This window comes from Balaenoptera physalus (assembly GCF_965194825.1).
Source record: "Balaenoptera physalus genome assembly, chromosome: 5".
Lineage (NCBI taxonomy): Eukaryota > Metazoa > Chordata > Mammalia > Artiodactyla > Balaenopteridae > Balaenoptera > Balaenoptera physalus.
Window position 1 is genome coordinate 79160951 of NC_138884.1, and position 19567 is coordinate 79180517.

The 19567-nt window shown below is 39.6% G+C and overlaps 2 protein-coding genes across 2 annotated transcripts in view; one reads left to right on the forward strand and one right to left on the reverse strand.

Moving 5' to 3' along the window:
- The window catches only part of NIPAL1 (NIPA like domain containing 1), a 28172-nt gene extending 9562 nt beyond the window's left edge, over positions 1-18610 (reverse strand). Inside the window, exons 1-3 of the mRNA XM_082462489.1 lie at positions 15030-18610; positions 6051-6317; positions 1511-1567 (exon numbers count right to left, since the gene is read on the reverse strand). Coding sequence (XP_082318615.1) covers positions 1511-1567; positions 6051-6317; positions 15030-15075 — 370 coding nt within the window. The 5' untranslated portion in view covers positions 15076-18610. The remainder of the gene's footprint in view (positions 1-1510; positions 1568-6050; positions 6318-15029) is intronic.
- The window catches only part of CNGA1 (cyclic nucleotide gated channel subunit alpha 1), a 54796-nt gene continuing 42030 nt past the window's right edge, over positions 6802-19567 (forward strand). Inside the window, exon 1 of the mRNA XM_082462471.1 lies at positions 6802-10715. The gene's annotated coding sequence lies outside the window, so the exon portion shown is untranslated. The remainder of the gene's footprint in view (positions 10716-19567) is intronic.

Genomic DNA, 19567 nt, shown 5'->3' on the forward strand with positions numbered 1-19567 from the left:
ATTATTATTATTTTTAAATTTTTAAAAATTTATTTTTGGCTGTGTTGGGTCTTCGTTGCCGCGCGCGGGCTTTCTCTAATTGCGGCGAGCGGGTGCTACCCTTCGTTGCAGTGCACGGGCTTCTTGGTGGCTTCTCTTGTTGCAGAGCACGGGCTCTAGGTGCGCAGGCTTCAGTAGTTGCAGCACGTGGGCTCAGTAGTTGCGGTGTGTGGGCTCTAGGGCACGTGGGCTTCAGTAGTTGTGGCTTGCAGGCTCTAGAGTGCAGGTTCAGTAGTTGTGGTGCACGAGCTTAGTTGCTCCGTGGCATGTGGGATCTTCCCGGACCAGGGTTCGAACCCATGTCCCCTGCATTGGCCAGCGGATTCTTAACCACTGCGCCACCAGGGAAGTCCCGATGTTGACCTTTTCTGACCCTCGTGACTTCCATCAATTAATGCTTGGATTTTGTCAACCTCTGCCCCAGTTCTATGCTGAATTCTCCTCTGCTCAAGCCCCTTCATGAATATGCATGTACTTTTAGCTTAAAACTTTCCTAATTTTGCTGTTTGGGAAGACACTGCTTTGGGAAAGATCCCCAGTGTTCCCCTTACTTGCTGCAAGTAATAAATCCTTCCTTCTCCCAATCTCTGACTTGGTTGTGTCTTTTGACACCCATCAAGAGATGAACCCAGTTTTCAGGTAACAAGCCTTTTAGATACCACCATTTGTTAGAGAAAAGCTATCCAATTCTTTCTTGTAACAAGATCTCAAAAATACTGAAATGTCTTACTTAGTACAGGAAAATCAATGGAAATTTTAAGGCTTTTTGGCTACAGAGATAGCTGGAAGTAGTGTGAAACTACAATTTATGAGGTCCTTTCCCTGGAAGCTTTAGGCTTGGGATTTGAGAAAGTTCAGAGGAGTTAGTAGGGAGTTATAAATCTGCAAAAGTGCCTGAGGGCGATACACTGCCTTCTTACTGGACATCACATTAGCATTTAGAAAGTGCTTTCACCTCATACAGAGTCTCATTTAATCCTCAGGGCAAGTCTAGGAGGAAGGAGAGTGCTGGCAACCTTCTCTCCATTTGTTCAGAGCTAAGCAGTCCAAGGGGACTTTCATTTATCCGTATTTTGGTCCTGGCCAGGAAAGTGTACCTACTCTATGCAGCGAGAACAGTCACATATTGAATTAGGAGCTGGGAAAATGTGGGAGGGAAGCATTTTCCTCAATTGTTATGGGGAATAAAATACAAGAGAAGGAGAAGTTTGTGATAAAATATACGATTTCAGACAATAACTTTTTTACTTGCATTCCAAAACAGTACTGAGAATATGGAGGTGGGGGGAGGAAAGAGTAAAAATTAATTCTAAATACATGTGATTTATTTTATATGTAAGACATTATGCCCACACAAAAATTTCTAGACTGAAATGCCATCCTTACCACTTAGATAAATTAATCAATTTGAACGACTGCATGTACTTTATCATTTTACAAGTAAACACTATTCTCGGCATTAAGGACTTACTTGAGAGTAATCCTGCCCACCAGAGCCATTCCTTGAGGTAAGAATATCCACCTTGTCCTAGGGAAATGATACAAATAGAAATTAAGTTCTAAAGTGGAGGAAGAGGGTTTGAGGAATTAACTTCTACAAAAGGTACTGGAGTATGGTTGGAAAATACAAGGCTTAAGGCCTAGTCAGTATATCTCATCTTTAGCTTATTTACTTGGTCATTTCCAGTAAATCTTCCATTTAGAAATCTTCTAAAGCTTTCTTTATATTGCCTTTGATTTCTACACAAGGTCAGTTTTTTCATTTGCAGGAAAATTTTATTTAGTCATCAGGTTTACTACTGTCTACTGAAGAGAAATGCACAACCTGAAAGTTGAGAATTATGCTTTATTCGGTGGACTTGCTGAGGACTTAAGCCCAGGAGGCAGCCTCTCAGACAGCTCTGAGCGACTGCCCTGAATAAGTAAGGGAGGAGCCAGGATATATAGGAGTTTTTGCAAAAACAACAAACAAACAAAACAGGTAGTTGGAACATCAAAAGATTACCATTAACTAAAGAAAATGAATTTAGCACTTTTCTTTGTATGGGAAGATGCAAGAGTCTGGGCTCATTGAAATCATTCCTTTGATATGCATCTTAACTCTCTAGGGCCAGTATCCTGTTTTCTCCATCCTGAACGCCCTCAGGGTGCACTGTCTGCTGGTGGCTGATGGCTTGATGTTGGCAACACCCTTTGTTTACTGATTTGGCAGGTTATATTCTTTGTCCACACACTATATTTATGCCATTCAGGTGTGGACATAGAGTATTATAAGCCCTAAATACTTTGTTTCAGCCACAGTTAAAAAATTAAAGACAGAAAACCATAAATCATAAATTAGGTTGGCACCTAAGGAGGACCTTAAAGGGATGAAGATGGTTGACATAAGAGCTTTTGAGATTTTGGATAGTCAATGAGAGACTAGCCAGCATTAGCCAGCTGGATTCTACTTATTCTCTACCTTGGCACCATGAAATTGAATTTGTCTAGTCTACTGAAAGGACAAAAACGTTTCCTAAGATATTCAGAGAGTTATCTTCCCACTCTGTAATTTGTGAGCTTAAGTCATTGTTATGATTTAGAAACTTCAATTTTCTCACCAGTTTTAATATACTTAATGCTGTGAACTTGACCTATCTGATTTTGTTTATAGTTAAACTAAAAAGGATATATTAGCTGTGAGGATTATGTTGCAAAGCAGTTAACCATGTTTATTTATGATTTTCTCCTTACAAAATTTGCAAATAACCAAATTGGAAAATTAAAATATGATTTCATATGCTGTTTTTAAAAAACTTAATATCACAAATACTTTTTCAGCCCTTAATTAATGATTGAATAGTCTAAAATCTGGTATATTATATATTATTATTATTAATTTAACCTGTATGAGACCATATATATATATGTATGTATATATATATATGTGTTTGTTTTCTGTGTGAGTCCGTTTCTCTTTTGTATATATATTCATTTGTATTATTTTGTAGATTCCACATCTAAGTGATTTCATATATTTGTCTTTGTCTGACTTACTTCACTTAGTATAATATTCTCTAGGTCCATCCATGTTGCTGTAAATGTCAAGATTTCATTTATTTTTATGGCTGAGTAATATTCCATTGTATTTATATACCCCATCTTTTTAAGCCAATCATCTGTTGATGGGCACTTGGGTTGTTTCCATGTCTTGGCTATTGTAAATAGCACTGCTTTGAACATTGGGGTGCATGTATCTTTTCAAATTAGAGTTTTTGTCTTTTTTGAAAATATGCCCAAGAGTGGGATTGCTGGATCATATAGTAGCTCTGTTTTTATTTAAGGAAACTCCATACTGTTTTCCACAGTGGCTGTACCAATTTACATTCCCACCAGCAGTGGAGGAGGGTTCCCTTTTCTCCACACCCTCTCCAGCATTTATTATTTGTAGACTTTTTTGATGATAGCCATTCTGACCAGTGTGAGATGATACCTCATTGTAGTTTTGCTTTGCATTTCTCTAATAATTAGCAATGATGAGCATCTTTTCATGTGCCTGTTGGCCATCTGTATGTCTTCGTTTAAGAAATGTCTGTTTAGATCTTCTGTCCATTTTTTGATTGGGTTGTTTGTTTTTTTGATATTGAGTTGTACTAGCTATTTGTATATTTTGGATATTAACCCCTCATTGGTTACATCGTTTGCAAATATTTTCTCCCGTTACATAGGTTGTCTTTTTAGTTTTTTGGTGGTTTCCTTTGCTGTGCAAAAGCTTTCAGTTTGATTAGGTCCTGTTTGTTTATTTTTGCTTTTATTTCTTTTGCCTTGGGAGACTGATCTAAAAATATTGCTACGATTTATGTCCAAGCATGTTTTGCCTATGTTCTCTTTAGGAGTTTTATGGTGTCACATCTTATATTTAGATCTTTCAACCATTTTGAGTTTATTTTTGTATATGGTGTGAGGAAATATTCTAATTTCATTGATTTACGTGTAGCTGTCCAGCTTTTCCAACACCACTTGTTGAAGAAACTGTCTTTTCTCCATTGTATAGTCTTGCTTCCTCTGTTGTAGATTAATTGACTGTAGGTGTATGGGTTTACTTCTGGACTCTCTATTCTGTTCCATTGATCTATATGTCTGTTTTTGTGCCAATACAACACTGTTTTGATTATAGTACTGTAGCTTTGTTCACTTCTTAAGATAAATTCCTAGAGGTAGAATTATTAGATTTTAAGATATTATCATTTTTAAGCTTTCCCAAATTGCTCTCAGGAAAGTTTGTACCCATTTATATTGCTTCCACCAATGTATGAGAGGGCTATTTATTTCCCAAATTTCCTTACCAACATAGGGCATTATTTTTTAAAGAAAAACCAAATATTGTTAAAATAGTAGGTAAAACCCAGGAATTCAATGTTATATAGTTGGTATATCTTTGGGTACTAGTGAAGTAACATTTACTTAGGTATGTTTATGTTTATTGTTTACTACAATTCTTATTCTGTGAGTTCCTTGTTTATGTGTTTTGCCTTTTTTCTGTTAGGTACCTATCTTTTTCTTATTGACTATAGTCACTCTTTGTATATTGTGACTTAACTACCCTTTGCGATATAGTTTGAAAATTTTCCCCACATGTCATTTCCTTTTTAGTTTCAGTTAAAGGTGTTTTCATGTAGGATTTTTTTTTGGGGGGGGGGTCAATCCAGATAATCTCTTCCTTTATATAGAATTGCTTCTTCCTTTATCTTTATGCTTAGGAAGACTTTCTTTTAGGTTTTTTAAAAAAAATTATTTCATTTTAAATTTAACTCTAAACTATGAGGAATCTATTTTACCAAATGGTATAAAGTAAAGCTCTCACATTTTTCTCCTTTAGTTTTTAACAGTTGTCTCAGTACTTTTGATTGAATAATTAATCCTTTCTCCAGTGGATTGAAATGCCACTTTTAAAAATTGTATATTAAATTGCTGTATGTACTTATATAAGTTTTCAATTATCTTTTATTATTTTGTTTATCTTTGTTAATGCCAAACTGTTTTATCAATGTCCCCTCAATAGTACTCTTTTATAAACTTGTTTGCACAGTTCATAGCCGTTTATTTTCCCCTATGAACCTTAGATATTTAGCTCTTTTATGACATTATTCTTGATAAGAATGAATAGAAAATTCATGGTTAATGAAGGATAGCCAAGCAGAGCTACACAGCTTCTGAAATGTCACTACAAATAGTAACCTAACTCTACCGTAATCCGTTTACTGATTTGACAATACTTATACCCCTATGCTAGGGTACGTTCCTGCTCTGTGACTCTACTATCAATAAACAAGTAAGCCTGTTGACAACAAGTAAATAAACAATTAATGTACAATGACAAATTATTCCAAGTACAATGAAGGAAACCCTTAGTGCAGTAATAGAGAATAGCAGGGGTAGAGGTGAGTGAAACCTCCCCAGAGAGGATGGTCGAGGAAGGCCTTTCTGCAGGGGTGATAGTTTAGCTGAAGTCTGAAGGATGAGTCAGCCAAATGACAGTCAGGCAGAAGAGAGTTGCAGACAAAGGAAAAGACCTCGAGGTGGGAGAGGACTCGGTACATTCCAGGAGCCAGAGAAAAGCACACGATAGTGAAGGAGGCTGAACATGAAGCTGGAGAGGTAGCACAGGCCATTTTAGGCAGCAGGTGAGGTCACAGACTGTGCGAGGATGTTTGGATTTTACTCTGAGTGCAAAGAAAAGCCACTGATGTGTTTTAATCAGGGGAGTCGCCTGATCTGACTAAATCCTGGAATCTCAGACTAAGGCTATGAAAGAAGAGCTCATCCCATATTCCAAACCTCTTGCATTTTAGTCTCACCCTAAAGGAGACACAACTGGCTCAATCCTGGAAACTGCTGAGAACAGTTGCTAAGAACAGGTATAGGGGCCAAGACAGAGACAGTGAAATGTTATTCCTGTAGCACCATGGTCTTACAGTAGGATGATTTCTGCAGTTAGAAACTTGAATTCGTTAGTTGCATCCATTTCTTACCAGCTCTAGTAACGCCCTTGTTGGCCAGTTGTAAGAGGCCCTTTTTTTTCAAGATGAAACTGGAGCCAATAAAAATACTGGAACTTATTGCCAGTACCAGGCCTACATAAAGACTGTATTTGTTCTCTGCATTTGCAGAAATGCTCCAGTTGGTTATGCTGGAATTCAGGTCCCTGTAGAGGACAGGAGAAGCCAACAGCTGTGACACACGTATGATCTCACACCAAGCCTGGGAGGCATTCGGACAGATCAGAGACAGCACGTAGCCTGGAAAAGGGAAAGAGGGAAATGTCAACGGACGAAAGGGAGACACACTAATCTTTACTTTCTTTCTCCAAGAGAGAGAAACTTGAGTGGGCAGTACTGACACACTGTTTTTTTACTGCCCGATGGGCGGTCTCCAGCACGTGGTCCACGGGCTCGCAGACAGGTTCAGCTGGGCTCACACAGGTTCTTCAAAATGTTTGCAAAGTTGTTGAGTTGTTATCACGCAAACATGCGAGACTTCACATGAAAGTCTGGATTCCTCTCAGAAAATGGAAGATCTAGCAGTACTTGGTTCTCTGCTCCAGCCAGCAGCAGCCTGCTGGAGCTGCAGGGAGCTGTTCAGACCCGGCTTGGGCTCAGCGGTTCATCACAGCCCTACAACGTCCACTTCTCTCCTTCACGCCATCAGTGTGTCTCCGGGAAAGCAGCAGCATATGTGGCGACTGAAGGTGGGAAAGGGCAGAGCAACCCTGTGGGTCTAGAAATCACCATGTTACAGGAAACTGAGCTATCCCACTTGGTGGGGTACGAATTGTGCATTTCAGAAAACATGTTTAAAAGCGGTTTTAGTTTTCTGGACCACTTTCCTAAAAAGAATAATTTTGCAGGTCTACTAACTCACTTCCTCCTTTAAAAAAATAGAATCTAATAGACAAATGAATTAAATATCAGGAAGTTTTTTTTTTTCCTGAATAGGATTCAAATAAGCATGTAAATCCACTGAACCAGACCCATTATTATAAGTGCCTTTCTTTTTTTTTTTTTTTTGAGGCTAAATACTAAAACACAGAATGAAAACATTTTACACTATCTAAGAAACTTTTTATAATCTATTCTCCACTCAAAAAGCTGCAAACAAGGTGACACCGTGACTAGGTTTTCTGATCATCTTCTCAACTTTTTCCATTTAAAAGGCATATTTCCCTAGCATGACTTACCTTAAACAAAAATGGGCAAAGAAAAATTAATCAACTACAATTTTAGAATTAAGTGAAAAAAGAAAATCAGTTTTACATCTCAAAAATCTTAAGAGGACACATGAACAACTAAATGATGTCTTAGAAACAAAACTTTAAAAACAGGATCTATGCCTCCTGGGCAAAGCATTATGAAGTTATGTGAATTTTACCACATACACAGTTGAGAAACAACCGTAAAGTTCAGGTCTAGCAAAAGGTAAAATAATTGAATTCAATCTTTTCGTGATTATTATTTCATTTATCTCTAATTTGAAAATGAACCAACTTTGATCCTGTGATACAGGATAAATTCTGGGACAAAACTTCTAAATATTCCGAAGAGAATTATATTACTTCAGGGATATTCTATGGTAACTGAGGAATTGTTCAGCCTGGTTGTTTTAGTAAGAATTGCTGCAAATTTTCACATAAGCTAGCCTCTAGCAATCTGTCCCAGGCACTGTTCATCTCATCCAACCCCTAAGAATGCAAAGTAATTTTTGGTAGTAAGAATTTTGATTACATGAATTCTTGGGAAAACATCTAACTTGACTGTCCAGTAAATTCCACGGCTGCATTAATGTCACTTACTATGTAGTTAACATAACCATTCCAAAACTTTATCTCTGGAGACAGTGTGGGTGGACCTCATTCTAGTCAAACAATATTCTTTCTGAGCTGTTGACACAGCAAAATGTTTCCAACATTTTAGGGGGTGTGGAGGCAGAAGGTGATAAGGGAGTGCAAATAATTTTTGTTGCCTTTTGTAAGTTCTCATTGTAAGCGGGCATTAGTGTTGGAAGGTTTTTTTTTAACTTTTAAAAAGTTTAAAAAATTTTAAAACTTAAAAAAAGTTTTTTTAACTTTAAAATTTTTTTAATTATTTTTTTTTGGCTGTGTTGGGTCTTTGTTGCTGCGCACAGGCTTTCTCTAGTTGCGGCGAGTGGGGGCTACTCTTAATTGCGGTGCACGGGCTTCTCACTGCGGTGGCTTCTCTTGTTGTGGAGCACGGGCTCTAGGCGCACGGACTTCAGTAGTTGTGCTCAGCCTCAGTAGTTGTGGCTCGCGGGCTCTAGAGCTCAGGCTCAGTAGTTGTGGTGCCCGGGCTTAGTTGCTCCGTGGCATGTGGGATCTTCCTGGACCAGGGATCGAACCTGTGTCCCCTGCATTGGCAGGCGGATTCTTAACCACTACACCACCAGGGAAGTCCCAATGTTGCAAGTTTTATGGCAGGAAAAAGTAATAAAAATCTTGTCTAGTTACTGACCTTAGAACTTAAATTGTTTTATGTTTGGGGAGCATATTAAGGAGGGAGCCCACAGCAGGTATGACTGAAGGAGGGAGTGACTGGCGGGTTGGTGGGGGTGGAGTGGTGCTGGGCAAGAGGGGAGAGATGGGTGAAGCAGAATGTGTGGTCAGGGACTTTGGAAGGTTTCAGAGGAATTAGAGATATCTCAAAATCAGAGGTGGCTTCTTATGATTCTAGTAAGCAAAGTAATTCTCCAGAGTTTAATCCAAACCTTATTCAACACAGAAAATTTATTACATTACTCATTTTTCATTTTATTTTATTTTATTATTATTATTAGTTTTGGCCGCATTGCCCGGGTTTGTGGGATCTTAGTTCCCCGACCAGGGATTGAACCCGAGCCCTCGTCACTGAAAGCTCGGAGTCCTAACCACTAGACCACCAGGGAATTCCCCTTTATTTTTCACTTTAATAGACACTGTCAGTAGCCCTCTCAAGTGTCTATACCAATTTACACTCCTGTCAGCAAACAGCATGATGTTGTAACTTCTTTGATGTTATTATATATTGTTCTAAATATTATATAATTAAGATTTAGGAAATATATGTCAGTTATAAAGAAAAAAATAATTCAATACACACCAATGTATCAACCACCCAATTTAAGAAATAACAACTTGGGAATTCCCTTGCGGTCCAGTGGTTAGGGCTCAGCACTTTCACTGACGGTGGAACTAAGATTCCGCAAGCCGTGTGGTTTCAACTCTCCTGATTTTCTGTCTAATATTCCTTTTCTTTAAAAAAATGATTTCCCCTATAAAATTATATCTTTAAATAATAAAGTGTTTCGTTTGCCTCTTTTTGCACCTTCTAAAAATGTAATCATATAGTATGTATTCTTTGGTGACTTGCTTGTTTTTGAGATTTATCAATCTTGATGTTCTGGCTGTAAGGTTTGGTTTTTTCCCCACAGTTCTATAGAATTCCACTGTATGACTATCTCACCATTAATTTTTCTATTTTATAGTTGGTGAACATTGGATAATATAGTGTTTTTGCTTTTACAAACAGTGCTGCTAATGTTCTCAATTATGTTAAACCAAATGAAATTGATGATATTTGACAATTTTTGACCCTACATAAATAGCAGTTTCATATGATTCAACTTAATATGTATCTTCTATGTACAGGTGTGAATGTTTCCTTACAGACACACACAACTTAAAAATTTTAAAACAAAGTTAAATTTTCTATAGGATTATATGCCTTTTCCCACCTTTAGCTCCATTACAAATTATCTATAATCTTGGGCAAGCTGAGTCATCACTCTTGGTTTCAGTTTCTTCATCTCTAAAATGAAGGAGTTTGACTTGATGATTCTAAAGACCCCTTCCTTAATTTTGTGGTTTGATCATAAGCTATCTTGGTTCCCAGAGTAATTTACTTATAATCCTGGTAGCTCATAAATATTGCTGATGGACCAGCTCTAAATTCATAAGCACTTGTAGCTGGAAGACATTCTAAAGAAACTGATGGCAAGATATTAAGTGACTTGCCGAAGTCATGTAACTGCCCAAACAGGGCCAGGTAACACAATTCCCAGGCTACTATTCTTTCTATTTCAGAAAAGTAAAAACATAAAGTACAAATAAAGTCAGTTAGAATTTATTATTGCTTATATAAAGATGAAATGCTTTAATTTTTTCAAGTCCTATTTGTCTGTAGAGAATAATAATATATATTGTCCAATTATTACATGGAATAGGGTATCTTGGTTTCTGAGAAATCTGTGACTGCATAAAACTACATTTTTAATCACTGCAAGATATTTCCAATTTGAGAAAATCATTGTCTCACCATCCATTCTATTGGGTTAATTTGGATTATTATTCAGCAATTAGTCACTTCCTTACCCCTCCCGAGGAGGGCAGAGTATTCTTCCCTTGATGTCAGCTGGGAGTGAATTGGTGGCCAATGGGACATCAGCAGAGGTGATATAAGGAGAGGGTTCAAATGTACTTATGTGGTTGGGTCTACCACCTTGTATTATGGTTGGCTTTACTCTCTTGCACCTCTGTACTTTTCAGGAATAGAGCTTCCCTGAGCAGCTGCTGCCCCTTCAGCTTGATCCCAGAATGCAAACATATGGAGCAGACCTAAGCTCATCCCACATTAAGGAGCCAAACCCAGGTGGGTATGTAGCCTGATGCAGAGACACCCAGGTGTACCCAGTCTAGATTAGTCAACCATCAGCTGGCCTACAGACACATAAGCAAGAATATATGATTGTTGCTTTCAGCCTTTGGGTTTTGGGTTGTGTGTTATACAGCAATAGGTGACTGATACACCTGCCTATTTATATTAGCAAAGGAAAGAGTGAATGAAATCTCTCATGTCTCCTACAATTTGTTCTCCAAATATCAGCCAGTGTGAATCAGATTACATCACTCCCCTGCTTAATTCCCCATGATTTTTCATGGCAGTTATAACAAAGTCTAAATTCCTAATCCTGGACTTTAAAAAAGCTTTACATGCTCTAAAGCTTGCTCACCTCTGACATTACATTGCATTACTCTTTCTCTCTCATTCTCTGAAAAAACACTGGTCGTCTTTTCGTTCTTTGATTCAATATATATTTATTGAGTATCTATTATCTGTCAGGCATTTTCTAGAAGCTGGGGTTACAACAGTGAGTAAAATAAAATTCCTGCTCTATTACATTCATTCTAATGGGGGGAAATAAACAAGTGAACTAATAACTACAGAATATGTTGAGTGCCATGGAAAGCAGTAAAAGCAGCATAAAGGTGTATTTTTTTTTTTAAACAGCATTGAATGGAAAAACCTCTCTGCTAAGGGTAAATGCAAACACCCAGACTTGGGAATTTGCTTGAGGGGGTGGGAGGAACTGCACCAGCCAGGCTGGCTGGTGAGAGAAGGGAGATGGTATGAGATGAGGTCAAAGAGTAGCAGGGGACAAGCTCAGGTGAAATGAGCTTTTAGATAAGTAGGTCCAATCTAGTCATTTCTCCTTGCAAAATTCTGTAATGGCTTCCCTTTTCATTCAGAAAAAATCCAAAATCCCCACCACAGTCTACAAGGGCCTACAGAATCCTGGCCTCCAGCGTTCTCTGTAAACTCATTCCCTAATTTTTTCCCCTCTTCCTTTCACAGGCTAAATTCCTTCTCACCTTAAAGCTTTTAAGTAGCCTTTACTTGTTACTTAGTGCTAGTAGTGGCTGGCATGGCTAACTCCTTCTCTTCACTGAGCTCTCACTTCCTTAGAAAGGCTTTCTCTGCCTTTCCAATCTAAAGGAATTTCTCACTTTCCATCGTACAATTTAATACTGCCAACCAAACAGACTTCCTCTTACAGCTTAATTATGGCTTTGTAACAACATCGTATATCCATATATCAATTTTATTTATTCACCCAACAAATTAGTTGTTGAACACCTAGCATGCGAGGCACCATGTTAGGTATACATTCATGCAACACTTAACAAATTCTTATTGAGCACTTCCTGTGTGCCAGGGTCTTGTTCTAAGAACTGGTGAGACAGTGATCAACAAGACAGGTAAACAGGTCTCTGTTCTCATGGAAACTGACAATTTTAGTGAGAAAACGAACAGAAAAACAGGAATAAAGGGAGTCGAATAGGAATGAGAAATAATTTAGAGCAAATTTGGAGCAGATAAGAATGAGAAATAAGTTTGAGTAAATTTGGAAATCAAGCAGATATATCTAGCAGATATATCTACATATGAACTCTGATAGGGCTGGGCAAGAAGCACATTATTTCAAGTAACCCAAATAAATTTGAGCAGATACTGTTGATTTTTTAAAAAGTTAAAAATTTGTATCTCCAAACGAGATTGTCCCACTATCAGTGTGTTTGGAGGTCAAATACTCTATGAGGACTGTTGACCATCAGATTTCCTACATAAACTGCTGCAAGTAATAACATATTGCTTTCTGAACAACCTTTAGTGAAGAAATTTTAATACCTTAAAGCACTTGAATTTCAGCACTTAGGAAATCTACAGAAGGCTGAAAAAACAACTTCTGCTTTTAATCTTGTAAAAATCTGGAGAAAATCATTTTTAGTGTAACATAAAAGAAGCTATATTTTACATAGAAAATGCAGCTTGTCCTGCTGATAAAAGTTATGTTCATTTGGTGGAATTTTGAGAAATGTTTATGATATGGATTTTTTTTTTTTAAAGAGTAAAATCTCAGAATCATTAATGTGTACCACTGCATCCAAGAGGCCAGAGAATGGGGATGGACACCTACAGAAAAAAACAAAGGCTCAAATAATTTTGTGCTTGGTTGGATTGCTAATTATGAAAACCAATTATCTGGGCCTCTAGACCCAGACTGTCTAGGACCAGATTGTCTTGCAAATCCCTCTATTCTAGAACTTAGGCCAGGGCTTCCCTGGTGGCGCAGTGGTTGAGAATCTGCCGGCCAGTGCAGGGGACACGGGTTCGAGCCCTGGTCTGGGAGGATCCCACATGCCGCGGAGCAGCTGGGCCCGTGAGCCACAACTGCTGAGCCTGCGCGTCTGGAGCCTGTGCTCCGCAACGGGAGAGGCCGCGACAGTGAGCGGCCCGCGCACCGTGATGAAGAGTGGCCCCCACTCGCCGCAACTGGAGAAAGCCCTCACACAGAAACGAAGACCCAACACAGCCAAAAATAAAAAAATAATAATAAATAAGTAATAAATAGAACTTAGGCCAATGTCTGGCACATGGGACTCTTGTCATTTGAATAAATGAACAAATGAAAAATGGAGCCTTTACTCCATGTCGGGCTCTGAAGTGTGTGCTTCATGTGTAATCCCATCTGCATCTATTCCTCAGACTCTAAACTGTAGGAATTATTCCCAGTTTACAGATGAAGAAAGACTTAAGGAGGCCGTCATAGCTGAGAAGACTGTCTGGTGCCAAAGCCTAATCTCTTCCCACTACTGATAAGAAGGATTCTGATTTCTCTCAAGTCTTTCCCACTAGCATCCCACCTAATTAATTACCACAGTTAATTAACCCAGGTATTAAGCATGGAGCTTGAATATTTCTTGTTGGAACTAAATGCATGAGCAAAGCAGGAAAATCATCCCTAAATTCAAACAAGCAGATGTAATTCACACATCCTCCTTACTTACAGATCCTTGAGTAAACAAGGGTGGACGTGTTAGTAACAGTCTGACTTACTGGTTTAGGAATTCTTTAGACAAAGAATGACTGACTATCTAGGAAATAATTCTAGATCCAGCTGCCTTAGTAACCACTTCCAAAACCTCAACTTCTGAATAGTTTGTGAATTGTTCAGGCATTTTTCTCTTTCTTTGTGTCCCTGCTTTCTCTTGGTGGCACAGTTTTGACTGATTCACTGCCTTTTCCCCCTTTAAAACAACAACAACTCTCCGCATCAAGGAATAAGCTGGGAGAGCCAAGAGAAGAGAAAACCCGGGGAAGTTGCCAGCAATTTTGGAAAGACAGAGTTCTTGCCACGCCTCTCACTGCCCCCTCCCTCTTTACATCCTTACCGTGTAAAATAGAAATCTGCTTTTCTCTGGACTCTGTAAAACTTGAAAACTGTCATTTCAGATGATACACACTGTCCGCCCGCGCCCACTCCCCGCCGCCGCAGCCGTGCGCCTACTTTTATCCGGACTCACGCGCGCCTTTGGTATCGAGACTGTAGAAAGCCTGCGAGTGTTGTAAACACCTGGCACAGGGCAAGGGGCGGCGCCCTAAGATTTTACAGGACGCAGGTGGCGGCTGAAACCCCAGACTAGAAAGCAGTGAGAGACCTACAAATGAGTGCGCCCAGTTCCCGGTCTCTTCCTCCGTCCTGCTGTCGCCTTAAGCAGCCAAGAAGTGACTTCACAGCGAGTCAGACACGAGGCTACTGGGGTTGGAGGCGTTTTCATCACAAAGGAAGAGGAGAGAGGTGGGCAGCCCAGGTTTGTCCAGAGCCCTCCCCCGGGGTGGGGGACGGGGGGTGGTCCAGGGCGCCTGACCCCGCACCGTGTTTGACCCTCGCCAAGCCAGCGCTGGACGCAAGGCTGGACTCCCGTCCGGTCCGCGGGCACGCCCTCTGCCCACTGGGTGACGTCGACCACGGACTCTGGAAGTGAGTCCGAGTCAGTGGAAGCGTCTTTTTCAGATGAGACTTGAGAGTCTTCCTACAGCACCCTGATTACCCAGTCACGACACTCAGCTCTCCGTAATTTACATGGATCTGTCTTCCGGACCAGGGTGGGAGCCACGTATGTCTTGCTCGACTCAGGCATCCCCACAGAGTCTGGCATATTGTAGGCACCGATAAATACTTGTTGACCGGCTGACTGGCGGAAAGACTGAATGAATAAATGCATGAATGAGCGCGTGAAGAGTCGGCGTATCCCTTTCTGGTCTCCACAAGTACCCGGGACCGCCCGCCCGTTCTCATCGCCACCCGAACGCCAGATCCTCCGGCTCTGGGCAGACACTCACCTTCTCGGCAGGGCTCTCCGGGCGGCAGCCTCACCTGTCCCCCCATGGCCCCCGAGGAGGCTTCCCGGGCACAGAAGCTCGCTCCTCACCCACGGGTGCTTCTCCTCCGCATGGATCAGTGTTGGGGCGGAGCTGCGGGGTCTCGGACTGGTGCGCGCTGACGCCGGCCCCGGGCAGCCTCAGCCAATGGGGACGGCGGGGTGGGGCCTCCGCGCAAGCCCCGCCCCCGAGGTCCGAGGCTTGGGTTCTCGCTCTCGCCGCGCTGGCTGCGGCTGCGGTCCAGGGGCAGTGGTGTGGCTGGTGGGATCGCCGACCGCCACGCGGGACCACTGCGGGAGCCAAGCAGTACAGAAGCACAGACACACTTTACAGGATAAAGGCGTCTCTGGGAGCGTGGAGGCCACCGAGCCAACTCCCTGGGAATTTAGCGGCGTAAAAGCCTGTGCTGAGGCCCCTTTCTGGCTTCTCCGGGTCGGGATGTCTCCTGCCTTTGGATTCTGAGGGCCCTGCTTTGTGTGTTTGCGGCTTTGTAGGGAAGTTGTGGCCACTGGGATTCTGTTCTGATTACCATGCTCAAGTTTATTCTCAGGGCTTGACAATAGAATTTGCCGTTTTGTGCTAGTATCAGCTTCTCCTGCGGTCCCTCGGCTTCAAACTCCCGCCTTCCATACGCCCCTTTCCTAAGTCATATAGTTATTGCAATAAACCCTAAAGGACAGGCAATGCTGAAACTGAAACGACTAATTCCTACCAAATAATAATAGCTAATGTTTATGATATTCTTGCTTTACCGTGCATATGTAGGCACTTTATATGTATTAACTCATTATATCTCACAACGTAGTCTATTAACCCCTAGTTTACAGATGAAAGATCAGAGGAAAAGAGTGAGATTAAATAATTTAACCAACTATTCAGTAGAAGACTTGGTAGCCGGTTATTAGGCAACACGGTATAATTCCTGCTAAAACCCTCACCACAGGAATGGGGTGCCTCTGTGCTCTGGGGCTTCAGCACTGAAGGAAATACTCTTGTCTGCTTATCTTGCCTTTGCTCTAGATAATCAAGAGCAGTGCTATTAACTTTGTTACCTAGGAGTTTCATAGCAGAGGCCTCAATCTTGCTTTTCTTGTTCTTAGGCTGAGTGAAGAGTTAAGATCAGCGAACAAAACAATACAAGGCACACACTTTCACAGGTGATTGGCTTGGTGGAGAAGGAATAGCATGGGAAGGGGAATAGGTGAAAGTTGGAAGGGAGGGAGATTTATGCCCAATTTGGATAACAAACCTTAAAGCTTAGATTTCTGTTTAAACGTTTGGTTTAGACATCACACTTGAAAATTTTACCTTTATCAAAGATTGGTGATGATTGTAGACAGTGATCCAAAGTATTTATTTATTTATTACTTATTTATTTAACTGACACATATATAACATTTATATGGGCAAACATTATTCTAAGCACTTTATAAATATTCGCTTTTAAAAGTATTATACTGGGCTTCCCTGGTGGCGCAGTGGTTGAGAATCTGCCTACCAATGCAGGGGACACGGGTTCGAGCCCTGGTCTGGGAGGATCCCATATGCCGCGGAGCAACTGGGCCCGTGAGCCACAGCTACTGAGCCTGCGCATCTGGAGCCTGTGCTCCGCAACAAGAGAGGCCGCGACAGTGAGAGGCCCGCGCACCGCGATGAAGAGTGGCCCCCGCTTGCCGCAACTGGAGAAAGCCCTCGCACAGAAACGAAGATCCAACACAGCAAAAATAAATAAATAAATATTTTAAAATTATCATACTGACAGATATTATCATTAATCCCCACTTTACAGATGAGGAAAGGGAGGCACATAGGGATTCAGTAACTTGCCTATGGACACGTAGCTAGTAAGTGGTGGAGCTGGGATGTTAACTAAGGCTTCAGAGTCTGTGCTCTTAACCCATTTGCTAATTGGATATTTAAAAAAAAAACAACTAAAAATGTACCTTTGAGGCTTTTTTTTTAAATAAAAATCAAATTCTAGTTTCTTATTAAGGTCTGTCTTAGATAGGAGGAACTTTGGTGTAGTTCTTCTTTTTTGGTTCTGCAAATAAAGCGAGAAACACTCAGAAAAAGTATTTAAGCCTATTTAAGATCATTGTCCTCCCATTTTAAATGGTGCCTTGAAAAACTTTATAATGTATTTTCTTTCACTGCCTATTCCTAGATGACTTTGGGTGTTCAAATTTTGATGTGTTGTTATTATCATTTAGTTAAAAATATTTTAAAATTTTCCTTGTGATTCTTTTCTTCGGTGCATGGCTTATTTAGGAATGTGTTACTTGATTTCCAAATATTTGGTGATTTTCCAGATATCCGTCTGTTATTGATTTATAATTTAATTCTGGTTTTCACACAAAATATATTCTGTATAATAACAGTCCTTTGAAATTTATTGTGATTTGGTTCATGGCCCAGCATATGATCTATCTTGGTGAATGTTTTAAGTGAAATTGAAAAGAATGTGTATTCTGTAGTTGTTGGGTATAATGTTTCATAAATGTCAATTAGGTTAAACTGGTAGCTCAAAATCCAGTTTATTACCAATTTTTAAATTTGTTCTATCAGTTGCTGAGAAAGAAGTATTAAGATCACCTGTAATTGTGATTTTGACTATAAATTTAGTGCTGTCAGTTTTTGCTTCATGAATTTTTGGAGCTTTGTCATTAGGTGCATATACAAGTAGGATTATTGTGTCTTCTTAATGAATTTACATTTTTATCATTATTGAATGTCCCTGTTTATTTTTTAGTAATACTTTTTGATTTGAATTTACTTTGATATTAATTTAGCTAAAACCAACTGTTTTATTATTAGAATTTATATGTTATACCTTTTTCTGCCCCTTTACTTCTAACTTATCTTTGTATTTAAAACTTATTTCTTTTAAATGAAATATAGTTACATTTTACTTTTCTAACCAAGCTGACAATCTTCGCTTTTAATTAGCCTTTATAGTCTGATTACATATTTTGTAATTATTGATGTGGTTGGATTAAAGACTGAAAAAGTTCCTTTAACATTTCTTATAGTATAGATTTGCTTGCAGTAGTTTCTCTCCATTTTTGTTTGTCTGGAAAAAAAAAAGTCTTTATTTTGTCTTTGTTTTTGAAAGCTCTTTTTCCTTAATACAGAAGTATAAGTTGATAGTATTTCTTTTCTTACAGCACTTCAAAGATATTGTTCCATTGTATTCTAGCTTACATTGTTTCTATTAGAAGGCTGTGACTATTCATTGTTTTTTTCCCCACTGTATGTAATGTACCTATTTTTCCCCTCTGGCTCTTAAAAATATTTTTTTTTTTTACCACTTTTCAGTAATTGGGCTTTTATTTGACTTGGTGTGATTTTCTTTGTATTTATTCTGTTTGGGTTATTTGAGATTCTTGAATATATAGGTTTATACTTTTCATCAAATTTGGAAAACTGTTGGCCATTAGTTCTTCAAGTGTTTGTTTTTACCACCTTCCTTCTAGGACACCAGTTATGTTGAGCCATTTAATATAGTCTCTGATGTTTTATCTCTTGCTTCAGTTTGGTCAGCTTTTATTGCTATGTCTTCAGGTTTACCGAGCCTGTCTTCTGTATTCTTTATTCCACTGAATAGACATCTGATGATTTTTCATTTCAGATAGTCTAATTTTAACTTCTAAAACTTCCCTTTGTTATTTTTCATGTCTTTCATATTTGTTTATTCATTATATACATTTTATTTTAAATTCCTGAGCATATTTATGATACATATTTTAAGGTCCTTGTTTGCTAATTCCATCCTCTCTGTCACTTCTAGATCTGCAACTATTGAATGACTTTTCTCCTGCTTATAGATCACATTTTTCTGTTTCTTTCTGTGTCTAGTAATTTCTGACTGAGTGCCAAACTTTATGAAGTTACATTGCGAAGTTTTTGGATTTTTGTTTCCTCCCTAAAAGAGAGAAAGGGAGATGAGTTAATTGGAGATTAGCTGGATCCTTTACAAGTTTGTTTGAAGATTTGTTATGGTAGATGAAAATATCCTTTACACTAGATCTAGTTTAGCGCTACTACTAAAGTGTGGCTTTCCTGTGTACTCTATTAATGCCTGGGTGTTCAGTGAGATCTCTCCACGCTGACAGGTAGAAACTTGACTATATCCACGGTCTGTGTGAACTCTGGGAATTATTTAACATTTAGTTCCCTGGCAGTTTTTCACTGCCCAGGCTGTGGGGTTCCAGCCTAGGCATGTGCAGTATTCCACCAAAGACTTGAAAAGACCCCTCCGCAGACTTTTGGAGCTCTTTCTCTACACAGCTTCCTCCTCTCTAGTACTCTGCTCTGCAAATTCTAGCTACTTTGGTCTCCAAGATCATGTTTCTGACTCCTCAACTGAGTAAGACTGTAGGGCTCTGCTTGGTTTCTTACGCCACAGTTCACACATTGCCTCTGAGCAGGGTTCAACTCATTTTTTCACCCTCTCTCAAGTATCACACTCCTGTGCTGCCTGTTGCCCAATATTTTGAAGA